Source organism: Chionomys nivalis, chromosome 21 (assembly GCF_950005125.1).
Source record: "Chionomys nivalis chromosome 21, mChiNiv1.1, whole genome shotgun sequence".
NCBI classification, from domain to species: Eukaryota; Metazoa; Chordata; class Mammalia; order Rodentia; family Cricetidae; genus Chionomys; species Chionomys nivalis.
This window is the reverse complement of record NC_080106.1, coordinates 14841883-14862195: the sequence shown is the minus strand read 5'-3', so window position 1 is coordinate 14862195 and position 20313 is coordinate 14841883. Positions and strand designations below refer to the sequence as shown.

The window sequence follows — 20313 nt, the reverse complement described above, 5'->3', positions numbered from 1 at the left end:
GAATTTGTACCCTGTCACTTTGCTGAAAGTATTTCTAAGGTCTAAAAGTTTTCTGATAGAGTCTTTGGGATTCCCTATGTATAAAATCATATCATCTGCAAGTAAGGATACTTTGACCTCTTCCTTTTTTTATTTGCATCCCTTTTATTTCTTTCTCATATCATATTGCTCTAGTTAAGTCTTCAAGAACAATACTAAAATAGAATAGGAACAGTATACACCCAAGCTTAGTTCTAATATTAGAATGCATTGAGTTTTTCTCCATTTAGTATGATATTGGCAATAGATTTGTCGTAGATCACTTTTATTACATTAAGATATGTTTCTGCCATGCCTAGTCTCTAGAATTTTAAGTTGAACTTTGTCAAAGGCATTTTCTCTATCTACTGAGATGATCCTTGGGGATATTTCTGTGATGAGTTACACTTATTTATTTGTGTGTGTATTGAACCATTCCTGCATTTCTGGGATAAAGCCAACTTGGTCATGATGCATGCATGCTCTCTTTGATGTGTTCCTGGATTGGCTTACAAGTAGCTGATTGTACAATTTGTAGCCATGTTGGGAAGATTAGTTCATAATTTTCTTTTTTGGGTATCTCTATCTGGATTTTGAAAAAGTAATTATAAAATGAATAGGCAAATGGATGAAACTGAAAATAAAACAAACAGAGTGAAGTAACACAGGTACAGAAACATGAATGCTATGTCCTTCTATCGTGAACCCTAGCATCCAATATTTAAATTGTGTGTTTAACTTGAACTATCTGGAGAATCCAGCAAAATAGAAAGGAGCCATTTGAGTATGGGTTAAAGGAGAGGGGAGAGCAGAATATAAAATGATATGAAAACAAAGAGGGAAAATCCTAAGGGTGGAAAATGTAAGCATATATGGTGTGTGTATGGGTGGGGGACTTTGGGGGATCACCTAAATGAAGGGCTATGAAAAGCTATAAGGAAACCTCCAGACCAGACTAGCAGATCCTTTAACTTGGGGACAATGTTGGTTTTCTGACTCTTTTAGTACCTTGGACAGCACCCCACATGTTGTTCATATTCCTTTAAAGACGATTGTTGGCTTGGGGATTGACTGACAGGACTGTGGGAAGCCTGGGCCAAAAATCTTATTTGTTTCCTCATTGCATTCTCCCCACAAAGAAATGCATTCACTCACATTGCAAGAGAAAGCGAGAACTGAGGCTTGGAGAATTTGAGTGAGCGTCTTGATAGGAAATCTGGCTCCAGTTTCCTCTTCATTATTCTACTCCAGACTTGTTCTCAGGAGAGGTATTTTGCTGCCTCCAACTTTGCAAAATGCTTGTATAGGCAGTGCCTAACTCACAGTGGTTTGATCCAGGACTTTTTTTTTAAGCAGGTGGCATCCGTAGACATTATATTTCAGATGTTGAGAGTTCTTCCTGGGCTACCAATGTGTTTTATAATATTCTCCTGTGATGCTAGGGGTGGGGATACTGCCAAGGCAGCCATGTGAACATGGGAACAAACCATTTTCATGCTGCAGTGTACCGTACTGTTTGGCTATGCCAGGTATTAGGTTAGATGAATTCAACAAAAATTTCATTTGAGATATGTTCAGCTCACAGAGGATGTATCAAAGGTATCTGCAATAAGTCAGGGATGACAGTAACGATGTGATATGGAAAGGAAAGACGTGAGAGTTTGGTTCCTGATACTTATATCATTTTACTTTGTCTCCTTCTGCGCAGGATCTCTGCTGAAGGTGTGGACATTGTTTTGGACTGCCTGTGTGGAGACAACACTGGCAAGGGGCTCAGCCTCCTCAAACCTCTGGGGACCTACATTCTATATGGTGAGTGCATACACAATGGACTAAGATCAACAGCAGCAGGAAGCACCCCATTGTGCTTAATATATTGGGTAATGAGAAAACTTGGGAGTGTCTAGATTTCTTAGTCCATTTACCATGTTGCTACTGTTGCCATAAGTTGTAAAACTAACTTATTTGCCCACTTTCCTACCCCTACACTGTCACATTTAAATATTTTGCTTTGTTTGAAACTCAGTCTCACTATATAAAACCATGGCTAGCCTTGCACTCATAATCCTACTGCCTCAGCCTCTTCAGTGATAGGATTACAAGAGTGAGCCACCATGCCTGGCCACAGCTACTATGCTCTTGTGTGCACAGGAAAGTTAGAATTAGAAGCAAGTTTTCTCCAGCAAAATGAAACTTTTGTGCCTGACCTTCTTGTCTTCACACACACACACTCACAAACCCACACTAATTGAAAAATTGGTCTCCACAAATCTCAAAGGGTATATGGAGAGCCAGAGGCCATCTTCCAAAACAAGAACATGGGGTTATCTGATGTTTGAGATTCCTAAAACCTCTGTGCCCTGTTCTTGCAATAGAAATTAAGCCTTAATTCTGAGTATATTTGAAATCAATGCTCTTTAGAAAAGAGATGCTTGAGGGTTATAAATATCTTCTTATTATCAGATCATTATTTAAAAAAAAAAAAAAAAAGAATTGAGCTCACCAAGCAGGCAAGCAATACTCCTTTACTGACATATTCTGGTCATTTCTACCCTGACCACATATTTCTGAAGAAGTAAATTATTGATTAATATTATTGATGGGAAAGCCTCCAAGGGTCAATAGCATTAGAAGAACATCGGATGTGACTAGCAGAAGGCAGATGGACAAATTACTCATCCCTCCTTCTCATTAGCCAGGAGTTATATTTTTGCCTCAATTTCATGATGTCATTTGGGTGAATTTCAACTTGATTATCTCGCAATTATCCAAGTCATTACATTGATCACTTGGTTACTATGTAGTCAAAGTCTGGTACTACAATCCCTGGGACTTATCACCCCATCAATAATGATAAAGGGATGATTAATTTATTGGAAATAGTTTAGCCAGACCAAATGGTTAATTTTGAAATATGCAATTGTTTAAATAGATGATTGTTCTCTAAGGAAAATTACACTTCCAAATATCAGATGCAGGAAAGTCTGTGGAGAGCGGCAGTGCATCAGGATGCTCTCGACATTGTCAAGAGTTTCTTCCTCCCATCCCATCTCCACTAGGAACCCTGCAAAGGGGTCATTTTCTTCTGAACATCTCAGCTTCTCTTTCCCAACTCCACCTCTATCTGGCATCTGAGTGTCACTTGGCCCAGTTGTCAACACATAGTTTCCAATATGCTTTTCTCTAAAGTTTTAGGTTTTATTTTGTTTTTTAACCTCTCTGATTGTACCCCTTTGGAGCTGACAAATAGTTCCACATTCCCCAAACTTCTGAAATGTTCTTCTCTCCTCTATCTTTTCTGCATCTCATTTTTTGTATCCATCTAAGTTTCCCTCCTACCCGTTAGTACCCAGCCCAAGTCAGAGTCCTGAGCCCCTCACTTACTAGGAAGTCAAATTTGGATCCATGTAGTGCCTTCCTACAGAAGTTCACTCCTTGTTTTCAATAAACAGAACCAAAATGTTTCATATTATTAAAACTTTGGGCTAGTCAATCACCTTTTGTTACATGCCTGGTTTTCCAATGAAACTAAGAGTTGATGACTAGTCAAATGTTCCACTTTGTAGTCAACCCCAACACCTCTACTTTTCCAAGACTGAAGCATGTTGTTTGTATGTGACACTTGTGCATAAATGAAACACCTCCCACTCTCCTTCTATAAGAAAATATCTTGATTTTCATCAACAATTATTTGACTTGGTAATCTTTCATTTGCAGGTTCATCCAACATGGTAACTGGAGAGACCAAGAGTTTCTTTAGCTTCGCAAAGTCAGTAAGTATCCATGCCAGAAAATGACCAAAATAAAAGCCTGTCTACTATAGGGAGCAATGATAGTGCAGTAGCTCTAAGTTCACTTTTGACAGATGCCTGAACCAATCTCTACTAAGGTAAAGCGGAAGCTTTTCAAAATTTCACTGACACTACCACCTTTCGCGTTCTCATCCTGCCTGTGTGCAGTTAGCAGCAAATGGGTTTATCAGGACTACATGATGCAAATGGCAGACCAACAATTGAGCAATTGAGCAATGTCTTTTGTTTGTTTTGTTTTTTGTTTTGCTTTTCATGAGACAGAGTTTTGCTGTATAGCCCTGGCTGTCCTGGAACTCACTCTGTAAGACCAGGCTGGCCTCAAACTCAGAGATCCATCTGCTTCTGCCTCCTGAGTGCTGAGATTAAAGGCATGTGCCACCACTGCCTAGTGACCAATGTTTTTAGGTGGAGCTCACACCATTTGCAAAACAAACTGGCCAAGTTTCTAAGGCACAGTTGATTTCTGTGTCCCCACCCCTACTGTGTTGGAGAATAGAATGGGAAACTCCTAACTTTAATAATTTCCGTGTACATGATTACTTTGTCCACTGCTGAAGAGCACTATCCCTCGCTGTGCCTGCTCAGATGGATATTGCCACAGAGAGCTATCGATATGTGTTATAATCAAGCTGATTTGGGGCTGGGCTTTTGCTATCCCACCCACTAGAGCAAGGGACTGCTATTTCTCACAAGTGTTCAGCTTCTGTCCCTGTGCTCCCTCTCTCTGTACACCAGATAAGCGTTGTAAGAGTTTCTTCCCTGGGGAGATGTAGATAGCACAGACACACACACACAAAGCCCTGATAGCAAACCAAAGTATGATTCTACCAGAGTTCACTCTGAGGAACCACTGACCTTACTGCCCTTACACATGGAGTGTGGGTTAGGAGTTACTGGTAGGAGTGGAGGTGACTCTAAAGCATTGACAAGTTCATACCCAGCTATATGATGGCTTCCCCTTAGCCACATAGACAGAATCCTTTCCTTTAACTTTCCCAAGATTATGTTTGTCCAGTACCTCCTGCGGCCACTGGGCCACATGCCATTAGGGTAAAATTGCATTACAAATGACTTAGAGGAGTACCTGGAATTTCAGGTGTTGATGCAATGATCCTCTCCACCCTCTCCTTCTTTGAGGGAATGACAGTAGTCAACAAGCCTGTTCATGCACAGGCACGGGCACTCTGATGAAAATGGTAACTGTTTTGCTCAGAAAACCATGTTCTACAACAATAAGCATGGCTACACAGACATTTTCTGAGCATCTACTGTGGGAAGCGCTCCAAGACATAAAGGGATCACAGTGAATGTGACAGAGTTGTGCAGGACCCTTGTGGCTCCTACGTTCTAATAAGGAGAGAGACCCAACAATAAGGAAATGTGTTAATAACCTATTGGAAAGGCCTATCCAACACCAAAGGAGAACAGAAACAGGACTCTGGAAGAAGGCAGGATGAGGTAAAGGCATTGTAAATGGGCTGGTGAGAAAACCAAGGAAAGGACATTAGAATTCATTCTACATAAATCTTAATGGAGTTGTAATGGTCACATTTTGGAAGGATTTTCCCATCTCAGTTAACTCAGTCTAGAAATTCCCCCACAGACATACCCAGAGATTTGTCTCAAAGATGATTTTGGAGGTTGTCAGGTATATTAAACATACCAGATATATTTATATGTTCTTTATACCGACACTGACTACCCAAATTTTACCCTCAAACATCTGGTGAATCAGGAAACAGCAGTATTCCTTCTATACGTGAGATCAGGATTTAAAGGACTCTTTTCTGCATTGTTTGCATATGGGGCTTTAATAAAAGTGTAGGTCAAGAATCCTTTGAACTTCAGTGTGTATAGGAACAAGGATAGAGACTACTGAAGGATGCTATCTACTGCCAGTCCCTGAAGACAGGCTGGGTACCACTCACAGCTGTTTTGTTGCTATGGATACAATTTGTGTGACGCTGAAAGTCTGCTCTGAGGAATCATGCTGGTTCCAAATTACATACAACCGTCAGAAATGTTTTCCCTTTTCTCACCCTTAATGCCCAATCCCAACACACAGTGCTAATGAGATAATCACAGTGTGTCCATGCTAGGAAGGTATTTATAACAACACAGCCAGGATGGAGGCTTGGTTTCCTCTTCCTCAAATGAGTACCATTATGCTCTGGAGCTGAAGGTCGTGAATAAAAGCCCAGAGGACCAGGTCCACGCAGGCTGATTGGTTAGAAGTAAATTGAAGAGAAGGGAAGGTTTTCTGAGAAGTGCTATGCTGGCTTAGCTCCAGGAAAATAATAATACTATGCAATCAAGAAAGGCACATTTAGAATCATATAGAGAGTTCTCTTAATTATGTTCCATCTTAAGATTTCAGCAGAGTGAATTCTTTAGGCTTTGTCAGACTTGCCGTTCGCTCTTGGGCCATTACAGGGATGATTCTTAAAGATGAAGTTAACACTTAGAGAGCAGCCTGACTCCAAATTCCAAGCTCTAGCTTAGTAAATTTAAGAGAGAGAGAGAGAGAGAGAGAGAGAGAGAGAGAGAGAGAGAGAGAGAGGAGGAGGAGGAGGAGGAGGAGGAGAGGAGAGGAGAGGAGAGGAGAGGAGAGGAGAGGAGAGGAGAGGAGAGGAGAGGAGAGGAGAGAGAGGGAGAAACATGGCTTTTGGATAAAAGGACAATTAAATTTGTTTATGCTTATGAATCATGGGGTATATACACACTGCTGTAATGGCATACATCTAATATGAGCACATCTATTTCCTATGACAACCTCCCCCTCCCCAAGGTATGGTAAGGAAACAGAACACAGAGTTAGGTGAATTTCCTAGTTACACATTTAACATGTGACACTCGACCCTAGAAAATTTCCAAGAAGATTTTAAGCACACTTGTTTAATATTGTGTGTGTGCATATGTGTGTGTGTGTGTGTGTGTGTGTGTGTGTGTGTGTGTGCACCTGGCATGGTATGTATGAAGAAGTCAGAGGACAACTTGCAGAAGTCAGTTCTCTGCCCTCACCGTGTCGGTTCCAAGGGTCAAAGTCAGGTGGTCAGGCCTTGTGGCAAGCACCTTCACCCACTGAGCCATCTCTCGAGCTTTTAGTCACAGCTGTGCATTGTCGGTAGCATCCACTGGCATGCATTACACAGCCATTCACTGAGGCCCTATCGATGCGCAGGTATCAAGCTTAATCATGGGTTCAAACACTTAGAGCTTTCATTTTGGGACACTTGCGCTAGGAGAACAAGAGAAGACAGTTTGGAAACAAACACGAAGCTCTTAGGCAGGTGCCGCCACGTCTGGCTTTATGTGGCGCTGGAGTTAATGCGTGCTAGTCACACAGTATGCATATGGGGCTACACCCCCAGCCATATACATGGGATTCTTCACTGAGTCACATTTAGCAGAGCTGGGGACAGGACAGCTCAAGAAGAACAGTACAACTTGACCATATAATCCTTGTCACATATCAAAGGCCGAACCCACAGGAGGGTCATTTACATAGTCCCACCCTCTTGGATTGATCACCCCACTCCACGCTGTGCTATCTCCTTAACTTAGCCTTCTCCCTCCCTCCCTGTCTGGGAGCCTTGTCCTTATCCTCCCCAACTCTCCTTCTTTAGAAAAAAAAAGTGTTCTTGCACTCATGATGGTCACCTCCACCATGCTCTCGATGCTCTGTCACTCCATAAACTTCCCTATGTTAGGGCTCTTTCATCATCCCCACAGTCATTCACAGAGCCGAATGTTTTACCTTGAGCCTTCCTGGAAGACGCCAGTGCATCCTCTCGGTCAAGCCAGCTGAGCAGGGTGACGTGCAAAGAATAACAGGGAGTGAGGTACACAACTAGGATCTGCTCCAGAGCCTAGTTGTTGGCCTCAAATAGACAGAGAAACCCAATCCAAATGAATGGGGTGAAAAGAGCTTTAGAATTCAAATTGGTGGGGGGAGGGGAGACTTCTTTCCAGATCTTGGGATATTTACAGGTAAGGCATAAGATACATTTTATGATGTGTCTGTGTATGTGTGTGTGAGTCTGTGTGTCTGTATCTGCATGTCTGTATGTATTAAGACAGGTTCTATGATAGCCAAGGCTGTTCTGAAACTCACTATTTGGCTGAAAATGACCTGGGATTTCTGATCCTTCTGCCTCTACCTTCAAAGTACTGGGATTACAAGCATCCATCTCCACAATGCTCTCTCCATGTGGTTCCAGAATTTGAACGCAGAATTTTGTATGGACCAGGCGAACACTGTCCCAACGGAGCTACATTCCCAGCATAGACAGTAATTTTAGTGTCCCTTTGTTACCACATGTTAGCACTAAAAAAGATTTGACTTTTGAAGCATTTTGGAGTAAGGGATTTTAGAATAAGTGATGCCCAGTCATCTCTCCCTCCCTCCCTCCCTCCCTCTTTTTCTCCCCAAGCTAAAACCCTTTCACAGCATTGCTTGCTGTCTAGCATACCCTCTCTGCACTAACAGAGGCTGTGGTTCCAGTAACAGATGCTTAAAAGACACAGAGACTGCTTGCTGGTCCACTAGAATCCACCCAGTTTCAACCTTGGCTTCCGTGGAGCCGATGATATCCCTGTGACATAGGCAATGAATGCTGCCCGATGTCGCCCCATCTTCAGACTCCCTAACCTAGACTCTCCTCTAATTGCAGTGGTGGCAGGTGGAGAAAGTGAACCCCATCAAGCTGTATGAAGAAAACAAAGTCATCGCAGGGTTCTCGCTCCTCAACCTGCTCTTCAAGCAGGGCCGCTCGGGCCTCATCCGGGGAGTCGTGGAGAAGCTCATAGGGCTGTACAACCAGAAGAAGATCAAGCCTGTGGTGGATTCTTTATGGGCCCTGGAGGAGGTAAGTGAGCAACCTTCTTGGTTTATTTCTAGGACTTGGGGTGTTCATGACAGTCTTTTGCAAAAACGGTTTTTCTCCAGGTTTGTTCTAAATGAAAGTCCTAAAGTAGGTGGACCCAACCTTCTGACATCAAAATACCACCTTGTCACCTACCAGGTTCACACTCAAGAAGTATGCAATTGAGCAACAAGAAGAAAATTACCAAAAAAAAAAAAAATCTCATAACATTTTAAGTGACCTCATGATTTTCTGCTGGGCCACATTCATTGCTGTCCTTGGCCACATGGGGCCCACAGGTTTGGCATACCCTGGTCATGGTGCTTTAGGAATAAGGACCACTTCAAGTTCCCAAGAGGCTTTCAAGCTATGCACCTTTGGTGCTCATACATGCATCTTTGATTCCCAGGTAAGACACCAAATTTGGACAGACACACCCAATGCACCTTGATTGTGTAAGAGTGTGCACATCCTGAAAGTTAGAATGAATAGTGTCATTGTATGAACACCTAGGAGATCAAGATCAAGGGATCTCACAAGTGGAAATGGTTCCTAGAAGACACTGGATGTCTGATGCTCCTATGAGCCAATGTCAGCTGTCATGAGAGACTCTGTAGTTTGCATTGGGTCTGGTAGTGTTGGTTTTGTTGCTGGTGGTGTTTTGTTGCGGATGGCATATCTGCCAAAAGTTCTAGTGCTTGAACACATTCTCGAAGTGCGAACAAAATAACCTTCAAGGATGCTGAAGTGGAAACTGGTTGGATTGATTCATATGGTACTCGAGGAGGAAGGGAACCTTCAAAGAGTCTAGAAATCCTTCAGGACAAGAGAAGGGTGGAACATATAGGAAGCTCCTGATGAGAATAAAGGAAGCATGTAGCCTGGGTTTGGGATGATATTTCAGATCTCTCTCAGTCATGTGGCCTGGCTGAGGAAGTGCTTAAGTTGACATGGGCTGTGTTGTTGGTTTATTATACATTACTTCCATGGTCGAGGTACCTTATGGGAGAAGTACTTGATGGATAGATGTGTGTTTGTGCATAAGAAATGTGTGTGAGTGTGTGCACATATGTGTGGTACCCTCACCCATGTATGCATGTGTGGAGGACAGACATTAAAAATTAAGTGTTTTCCTCAATCACTCTCCATTTTATACTTTGAGACAGTCACCCACTAAGCCTGTAGCTTGGCATTTAGGCTAGACTGCTAACCTACACTGCCTAGCTCTGCCTGCCTCCCCTCTCCCAACTCCAGTACTGGACACTATCATTCCAAACTTTATATGGATGCTGGAGGTCCTCACGTAGGTCCTTACTCTTGCACAGCAAGCATGTAGCTTACAGAGCCTTCTCCTCAATCCTGGAATATGTGAGTCACAGAAACCTTTGCAGCCTAAGCTGCAAAAACTAAGTCATATGAATCAGAAGTGTGTGTGATGGATTTGGGTAGAGGGTAATCATGCCATCAGATTAACTGTGAACTTGAACTATACCCATTTATATCAATCTAATATTGAAGTATCATGGACAGCCTTAAAAAGAAAAGAAGAACCATCCAAAGTCCTGGTTTGTTGTGATAACCAAAATCAATATTCAGTACAGGATATTCCTATATCAACTCAGCAGAAGACAAACTGCACGTCCACATTCCAGAGAAGGCTAATGCGGCTAACGTTCGACTTCCTTCCTTCCTATCTTTTTTTTCTATTGCGGATGCTCATTGTGATTCAATTTATTGCTAAAGTAAATCAGACAATAATGTGTTCTTTGTCCTGTGTAATTGCCAGGATGGTTAGCCTCTTGTCATCATTTTATTGAAAATCTTTTCAGTTTAATGAATCGGATATCAGTATGGTATTCATAGTAGCATGCCAGAGAAAAACAGAAGTAATCAGGACAAAATCTCATCCATGTGGTACATAGAAGACTTAGGTTTAACTCAGTGCCCAATGGGACCCAGCAAATCTGGTAGCTTGTGAGGGTTAAATTGCAAGAGGAGGTTCAGACGGCCCCAGGAGTTCTCCTAGACACTATGTCTTACTCAAAGTAGTAACAGAATCTCTGAACACCTCCTGAGTAATTATTGTGTGCTCAGTTCAGGGGAGATGCTGGAGATACAGTGATGAAGAGGTGAACAATATCCCTGGGTTTTACAGAGACTGTATCCAAGGAGTATGAAGGAACAGAAAATACTAAAGTAGGCAAAAACATGCAGAGAACTTGCGGCTTGTGATAAGCTCTTAGGAGGGGGTGTGTTAACTATGTTTTCATCACCATGACCACACTACCTGACAACATGGGATGATAGTGTCACTTGGGTTCACAGTTTCAGAAGCTTCCCATCTTTTGTGGAGGGGAAGGCATGGTAGAGCATCTTCTATCATGGTGATAGAAGAATGTGGGCTTGGCTAATCATGTCGTCAATGACAAGGAAGCAGAGAGCAGTTCCAGAGCCGGGACCCACCTTTGGGGACCTTAATTACCAGATGAACCCAACCTCTTAAAATAACACCACTAGCCTGGGAACAAACATCTGAAATACGAGCCTGAGAGAGGCATTGCAGGTTCGAATGACAGCAGGAGGAAATGGGGAGAGAGACATTGCAGCTTCAAATGACAGCAGGAGGAAATGGGGGGGCACGACAGTTCCCACAAAGACGTGTTTCCCAAACTCTTTTCATCATCTCTAAGGACCTTTTTCAGACTTTTTCCCCTCCATAAAATTTTAATGGTGTGAGTGTGTGTGTGTGTGCACATGTATGTATGTGTGTATGTATGTGTATGTATATGTATATATGTTAAACATGTGTACTTGTGCTTTATGTATTAAAAGAGTTATTTTTTATCCTCCAAGATTCTCCTTCCACTATTTGGGGCATATGGTGGTGTCCAGTGAAAGTACCTACTGTGGAGTGGCCAAATAAAAGGGGGGGTCTCTCTTGGAGTAGCATACTTTGAGGAGGTATTTGAAGGAGGTAAAAGCCTTAAGCAAAATGATTTCACACCAAGAGATGCCCCAAAACAAAAAGATGCTAACAGAACATCTCATAGAATTTTGTAAGTGAAGTATTCTGAAGCAAGAAGGGATGGTTCAAAGAGAGCCTAGACAGGGCATCAAGGGCCAGACAGAAACTTGCCTTTACTCCCAGTACTATGAGGGTCTGCTAGAGGGTCAGGTTAGGAGGGGTTGCTTCCTGGTTCTCAGGGTATGATCTGCTCAGGGGAAACTGGAGTTGTTAGCCAAGGTCCTAGACAGTTATGAAATCCAGAAGAGTTCAGGGCAACTGAATGGGAAAGACAAGCTGATAGCAGGCTAGCAAGCCTCCTAGTGGGCAGTAGTGCTTTCGTGGGCAAGGTTTAAGAAAAGGCAACTGAACTTGTTATCACTGTCTCTGTTTAGGGAAATGTTGAAGATATAAGGGCATGCTGGTGTACCAGCAGGACTTGATAGAAGACTGAGTCCACCCAGGTTTCTGGGGGAAAGGTCTAGCACTAGCTAGCAGCAGGAAAGCCATGACTGGCAGCTCTCTTGGGTGAGCTATGTGTGAAGCTAGGACTTGGAAATCTGGGATGTGACCTAGAATCTCTAGGTTTCCTTCCATCCTCACTTCCTGAGCTGTACAGGCTGCTCTATGGTGATTTGAATAAGAACGGTGGCCATAGGCTCAGATATTTGAACGCTTAGTCACCATGGAGTGACACAATTTGAAAAGATTAAAAGGATTAGGAGGTGTGGCCTTCTTAGAGGAAGCATGTCACAGGGGATAGGTTTTGGGGTTTCAAAAGCCCGTACCGGTCCTAGGAGATCTCTCTCTCTCTCTCTCTCTCTCTCTCTCTCTCTCTCTCTGGAAGTAAGTTCTCAGCTCTGTCTCTGTCTCTCTCTGTCTCTCTGCCTAAGGAAGTTCTCAGCTACTTGTGTGCGTCCATACTCCCTGCCCTGATGATCATGGACTAAACCTCTGAAAATGTAACCAAGTCCCAATTAAATGATTTTTTTCATAAGAGTTGCCTTGGTCGTTCTCACAGTAATACACAGTAATAGCACGGTAATTAAGACATCCTCCCTTCTACATACTCTCTCCTGAGTCTCTCTCTGTCTTTGTCTCTCACACACACACACACACACACATACAGAGAGAGAGAGAGAGAGAGAGAGAGAGAGAGAGAGAGAGAGAGAGAGAGAGGCTGAAACCCAGTCTAATCCCTTTCCTGAGATTAGTCAAGTCCTGATCCACTGTGCTCCCAACCATTTTCTCATGCTCCATGCATCCACCCACCCTCTTCCACCCACATTTCAGCTGCTTCCAATCTTCTGGTCTTTGAACTCACCCACACCTCCCCTCCTTGAACCTCAAGAAGCAGTTGCCTCCTCTGCGTTAAATATACGTCCTCCCCATTATTCATGACTTCTGTGACCTATGCAGAGAGGCCTTCTCTGGCCCTGCCTTCCAAAGAAACCACCTCTGCCCTGGTCACTGACTCCTTTCCCACTGTTTGGAGGTTTCTGTTGCCTTAATCAGTGATTGATCAGCTTGTGCATTGACTCTTGCCTTGCATTAATCAGTGATTGATCAGCTTGTGCATTGACTCTTGCCTTGCATCTACTAGGAGGAATACCCTGAATATCGGTTTCCAGAGGAAGATCTTATACATAGGCTTGCAGCCTCCCACACCTGACAGATTGGATGCTCAGTAAACAGCATATTGTATGGATGAGTCAATGGGCCCTGCGTCACACAGAAGCATGACTAGTTGCTCACTGGCTATGTTTAATAATAAATACTTGCCGAGCAGGCGAAGAAACAAACAAGCTATCCTTTCTCAAAGACCTTTACCTAGAACCAGCAAGTTGTCTCCGCGTCTACCAGCAAGCAGAGGATCACAGTTTTGATCAAGTAGTAGGGCTGGGGTTGTAGCTCAGCTGCTCAGCATCTACCAGGAATGAGGGTGTATGCCTGTAAACCCAGCACTCAGAAGGCAAAGGCAGGAAAATTAGAAGTTCAAGGTCATCTTGGTCTATATAGTGAGTATACAATACCTTGTCCCAGGGGCAGGGGAGAAGAGAAGAGAGGAGAGGAGAGGAGGAGGCAGGAGAAGCCATAGCAACAGAAGCTATAGTAGATGAGCCAGTCACCAGAAAAACAAAGGAACTGTAATCAATGTAGCAGGCTGGTCCCTCCACAGAAGGGAGACAGACGGCGGCTGCCTGTTTGCCAACAAAGCCTCCACAGCCACTCATCAGTGACACCCACCAACTTTCTGAGGGTTCTTTTCTACAATATTTACAGACATCTGTTTAGAGCGGCAGTTGGGCCAAATGCAGTAATTTATCAAGCCCACGCAGCTCTTGTGGGCTTAAAGGGAGTACAGCATGCTTATTGCTTGAGAACCTTCAAGGGTGAACTGTAATGATTTCCCTCCTCCCATTTGGTAAGAGCTTACATGAAATTGCTTCTCAGACCAGCTATGTAACTCCATTTATAGAATAGAAAGCCCAAAGGGATTAAAAGAAAAGTTTCTTGGGCTCTCTGAGCCCTCAGACAAGAAGATTTAATAATATCAGACACGATTAAGGGTTCTTTCTAGCCATCTGTCTGGGACTCTATTGTAATTTTAATACACAAAGCAGAGAAGAGGATACTGTAGTATCCCATTTGCTTTCAGATGCTAAATGTACAGTTGCACTTTATATTGTGGGTAACAAAATGAAGCTGGCAGTTTAAAGCTGGAAAGGGGACAACGCGTTTGTGTTTGTCACCCAAGCATCTGTTGTTTCCTTGGGCCCGAGTGATGCTCATGTTCATAGTGAACTTGACCTGCTTTGGAGTCACCATGGAAACAAGCCTGTGGGTGTGTCTCTGAGAACAGTTCCAGAAAGGCATAACTGAGGGGAGAACTCCCACCCACCATGGGCAGCACCATCCTATGGCCTGGTATCCTGAGCTGAATGAAAAGGGGTGTCAGCATTCATCTGTCTCTCCTCCTGACTACGGGTGCAATGCAACCAGCCACGCCATGCTCCTACAGCCATGCCTCCTTGCCGTGATGGACTGTACCCTTGAACATGGAGCCAAAATAACTAGTTTTTCCTTATGTTACATGTGTCAGTCATTAGGTCACGTGGGCCAGAAAAGCAAGTGGAGACAGGCTGATCCCTGTAGATTATTAGCCAGCTAGTCTTTGCAAATCAATGAGCTCCAGGTTCAATGGGCTCATAAAATAAGGTGCAAATGATCAAGGAAAAACACCCAGTGTTGACCTTTGGCCCCACACACGCAAACATATGAGCACACACACCTCCAGGGACATGTATACACAGCTAGATGAACACAGACATAAACCACACACACACACACACACACATACACATACATACATACACACACTAGAATAAATGGGGCTTGGTGAATTCTAAATGGACAGAAGTAAGTCATTTGGTTGATGTCAGGTGTCACAAAAAATACTACATTCTGCAGGGATGATGTGAACAAAATCACAAGCATGAATTAGGCTGATGAGGCAGAGAGAAAGCTCCAGAGTGAACATGGAAGGGCAAATAAGGTTTAGTGAATGGATCCAAATCATAGACACCTTTGCTGCCTGGCAGAAGACCTGGGAGTAGTCTTCTGACGAATGGGGTTGCTATGAGAGAGTATGACGCCATTTTATCCTTAGTCTAGTGAGGCTCAACTGTGACCAGTGTGTTGTCATGTACCGGAAGTGAGGCTTGCTGTAATCTCAACACATGGGAGCTGATGCTAGAGGAATATGAATCAAGGCCAGTCTAAGCTCCAAAGTAAGTTCCATGGCAGCCCGGTCTACAAGCCAAAACCCTGTCTCAAACGAAAGAAGTAAAGCTAGAGAGATGGCTTAGTAGCCAAGATTACATTCTGTCCTTACGGAAGACTCCAATTTAGTACCTAACATGTACGTCTGGTACAACCACCTGAAACTAAATTTCCAGGGAATCTAACACCCCCTTCTGGCCACCAGTGCTACCTGCACACACCTACACACAGACACATAGATACACATAATTAAAAACAATGTAAATCCTTTAAGAAGAAAACATTTTAAGAAACAATAGAGGTAGTACACCACCTATAACCCTAGCAGTTAAGAAAGGAAGATATCAGGGGTTGAAAGCCAGCCTTTGCTGTGTAGTAAGTAGGAGACCAACCAGGGCTGTATGAGACCCTTGTTCATAAAAACAAAAAGGAGAAAACACCAATATCATCTAAAGGCTATGTGTCTAGACTATATCACTGTAGATTTTACTCATTTTCCAGTTAATGGCTCACCAGGGGCTGTGTATGATCTTAATAACTGTATTTGTGTGCACATGTGTGTGGGTACCCATGTTCATGAGAGCATCTATGCATACGTGTGCTTTTGGAAGCTGAAGAACAACTTTGAGTGTTATTTCTCAGGTACTACCTACATTTTATTTAAAGACGGAGTTTCTCAGGAGCCTGGAACTCATCAATTAAGCTAGTTCACATGGCTAGCAAACCTCAGGGATCCTCCTGCCTCTGCCTCCCTAGCACTGAAATTTCAAGTGCAGACCCCCCTCATCCAGCTTCTTTGGATAATCTCTTGGGTTCTGGGGATCTAGCTTAGGTCCTGGCACTACCATCAGTGAGCATCTTAGAGCCCAAACTATTTTCCCAGGCCTCAATGGATTTTTAAGTTCACCACTGAAGGTACCATGTATGGTATCTTGCAACATGATTTTAGCAAGACTCTGGCTGTAGTCTGCCATATGATGTCACTATTCACAGGTGGCTCTTTACGTTTTAATTAAATCACATTAAAAATGCAGTCTCAGTCGGGCGGTAGTGCACGCCTTTAATCCCAGCACTCGGGAGGCAGAGACAGGCAGATCTCTGAGTTCGAGGCCAGCCTGGTCTACAAGAGCTAGTTCCAGGACAGGCTCCAAAGCTATAGAGAAACCTTGTCTCTAAAACAACAACAACAACAACAAATGCAGTCTCAAGTACTCTGAAGTCATATGTGGCCAGTGGCTACCATACTGGACAGGGCATGTTTAGAACACACCCATCGTTGCAGAATGGTTCCCTAGAGCTGGTCTATGTGATGATGTCACCCTTCCGCTTGAAGGCAGGGAACAATTTTTCTCTGCGGCCTTCTGGCCTGGTTGCCTCTGCGTCAATTATGGTAATTATGCCCTTCCCTGGATCTCTTTCTTTGCTGTGGTGTCATGAAGGTCACTGCCCAAACAGAGTCACTTATTTGATGTGCGTGTCCTCAATCTCTCATTATGCATAACCCGCACTTTAGCTCCGCGTAGACAGCCATGGCCTGAATATATTTGTGTCTTTCATTTGAAGCCAATATGAGCTCCAAACAGACACAGGCTGTCTAAAGGTGTGAATGGGAGGAAAGAAAGGCTAGATGCTGAGCTTTGTGGGCGCTTTCCTATGCCACAGGACAAGAGATTACCTGGATAAAAGGGAGATTAATATGGAGAAGCGATTATAGAAGAGTGGCAGAGCTGGCAGAGGGATGGGGTGATTGACAGTCCTAATATAGCTATACGTTTCAACTCTTGCACTAGACCTGGACGTTAAGAGATGATGCAGTCGACTTACAGAAGCAGATGGATGCCCAGATGAAAACTAGAAGCTTCTGTGAGAAAGTTTACAAACTGTAGCGGCCTCGACGGGTCACTCTGTCTAGGGTTTGTAACCCGCCTGGCTGGCCAGTTATTCCAGGGTCACGGAGAGGCACCACCTGAAAGGCATAGGCTGATAAGGGGAAGGAGGCTAAGCGTATTTGTCAAAGCCTCCGTTTATTAGGGTCATGGTTACAGCTTATATAGCCCCTGAATAGCTTGGGGGGCTGGGGCACGGGATCTTGCCACGTGGTCCACGGAGTCTGAGAGGTTACGATGGGTCGGGTCACGATTCCTTGGTCGGGAAGTCACAAGGTGACACACCTAGTTCTCTAGATAGTTTGGAATGTGAGGCAGGTTCCGTTAACAGATAACTCTCTATTAACAGTTAATTTGGGTGTGAGATAGGCTTGGTCAATAAGACTATTCTCAATACAATTGGAAAGTGAAGCCCTCTGTAAAAACTCCTCACGGCGGTGCTTCCTGTAAATTTTGGGGGGACACGGCTCCTGACAACAAACGCAGATGTTAGTCTTGTTTAAGGGATACAGGAAAAGAATGTGGAGTTGTTCCCAGAGAGCTGAGACCCACAGCCATGTGGGGGAGAAGAGGACTGGATAACTCTGCCCATGAATCTATCTGGCAGATTCTAGATGTGCCAGACATTGTACAATATGCTTTGTGTATGAACTTGGTTAAACTCTTTAGTAACCTGAAGACCCAGGGAGCTGTTATACTCTTCTATAAGACCACAAAAATGAGCTTCTGGAGAGTTTCATTACCCAGAGACCCTGCCTTTAATTGAATTCGCAGGACATTTGAACCTCAGAGAAATCTAAAGCATTGACATTGTTGGGGGGGGGGGGGAGCAATGAATAAATTCACTGCACAAAAAAAAAAAAAATGAGTTAAATCATTCTATTAGGAATCAGCACCGAAGGAGTCTATAGACCACATACTTTGTGGAGGCCTTAACATTTATTTAATCTTCATGAGGCCCGAGTGGTGGTTACCATGACAACAGCTGTGACACAGATGAGGATTGGAGGCCTACAAAGATAAAGTCTCTGGAGATCACAGAGTTTGTATGTATCACAGCTGACCATGAGACACAGAGAGCCTGACTTTGAACTTGGGGGCAGGTTCATTAACTTCTCCATTGTGGAGGCAAAGGCTAACTTGCCCCTTCCTTCAGTTGGCAGTCAGACTCCAAGATGCTATCCTTAGGCCCTGTCATTGGGTATGCAGATGGTTATGATAGGCTATTATCACTGGCCACTGCTTGCTACCAGGGACATATACAGGGCTAGACCCAGGGCTCATTGCCAGTCTTTCAGAAAGCCATTTCAGTGGCGTAGTGAGGGCCATTCTGACTGGCAAGGGCCAGGGAGGGAATCTGTAGGTAGGGCAGTCTGACAGCCAGCATGAGCCTGCTGCTAGGCAGCAGACAGAGTAAGTGCCTGGAAAACATCCAATGGATTAGGGATTCCCTGCGGTGAAGGATTATGAGAAGCAGAGTGGAACTGCTAGGGGCAGGATTTCTTAGCAGAGGGATAAAAGTGTTCTACAGTGAATGGTAATGGTAATTGGGCAACTGTGAATATTCTAGCAACCATTGAGTTGTATACCATGAGTGGATGAACCGTGGGATACTTGAATTTTATTTAAATCTATGATACAGATATGACAGATAGATAGATAGATAGATAGATAGATAGATAGATAGATAGATAGATAGATAATAGGTAGATAGACCGACCGATAGACAGACAGACAGACAGACAGACAGACAGACAAAGGATGGTTAATACTGATTGTCAACAGGATCTAGACTAGAATCACCTAGGAGACAAGCTTCTGGGTATGTCTGTGGTGGGATGTCTATATTGGGTTAGTTGAGGTGTGTAGACTACCTTTAAATGTGGGGGGCAACATCCTGGGTTTCCAGACTGGAAAAAAATCAATGAGAAAATGAGCTGAGCACCAACATTCATGGTTCTCTGCTCCCCAACTGTGGATGTCATATGATCAGCTGCCTCGCATGCCTGACACCAGGCCTTCCCTACGATGATGGACTGCATCTCCTTGAACTGTGAGACCCACCCTATAACTCTCCCCTATTTCCATGCCCACCCCCCTGGTCACATGTATTCTGCTACCTACTTGTGCATTTGACTGCCCCTAGCTCCTAGTTGTCCAGCAGACCAGATAAATTGCACAGCTCTAAGTCAGCTCACTCATCTATGTGAAGCAGAATCACGTCTCCTCAGAGACGTCCATACTGTAGATGGTGAGACGGCTCAGCGGGTGAAGGTGCTTACCTCCAAGTCTAACAACCTGAGTTCCTTCCCTGCTAGAAGGAACGAACCAACTCCTGAAAGCTGCCTTTTAACAGCTGTATATGTGCATGTGCACACACACAAATAAGTAAGTCAAGAAGAATCAACATTTTTTTAAGATGTCCACATCTGTCAGGAGACTGAGGTTGGAGGGCTGACAACCAGCCTAGGCTACATAGTGAGTTCTGGGCCAACCTAAGCTATGGAGTGAGACCCTAAACCACTGACATATCAAAGATCAGAGGTTACTAGGCAAGGTGTCAAGCAAGGAGCAAATAAAATAAAACCAAACCAATGTCTACTTCCAAATCTCTAATCATTGAATATGCTACCGCATATGACAAAGGCACCAGATGGGATTAAGGACTTCAAAATGACTCTTTACTGCCCAGTTAGCTCCAGGGTAGTCACAGGGGGCCTTGTAAGAAGGCATATAAGGACCAGAAAGAGGAAAGGCACTTTGATCCACAATCAGAGAATGAAAGGTGATTTGATGTAGGACCATGAGTCCAGGAATGGGAAAGACTATAGAAACCAGGAAGGGCAAAGACCCAGAGCCTCCAGGAGGCACACAGCTAGCTTGGGTGGTTTTACCACACAAAAACCCTTATACCCAAATGGCTGTAAGAAGATGAATCTGTGTTG

At 43.8% G+C, this 20313-nt stretch overlaps 1 protein-coding gene across 1 annotated transcript in view; it reads left to right on the top strand.

Annotated features, from left to right (window-relative positions):
• Vat1l (vesicle amine transport 1 like) overlaps positions 1–20313 on the top strand; it is a 153574-nt gene that overhangs the window by 66616 nt on the left and 66645 nt on the right. The window contains exons 5-7 of the mRNA XM_057754432.1: positions 1727–1830; positions 3736–3791; positions 8504–8698. Of these exons, the coding sequence (XP_057610415.1) occupies positions 1727–1830; positions 3736–3791; positions 8504–8698 (355 nt within the window). The remainder of the gene's footprint in view (positions 1–1726; positions 1831–3735; positions 3792–8503; positions 8699–20313) is intronic.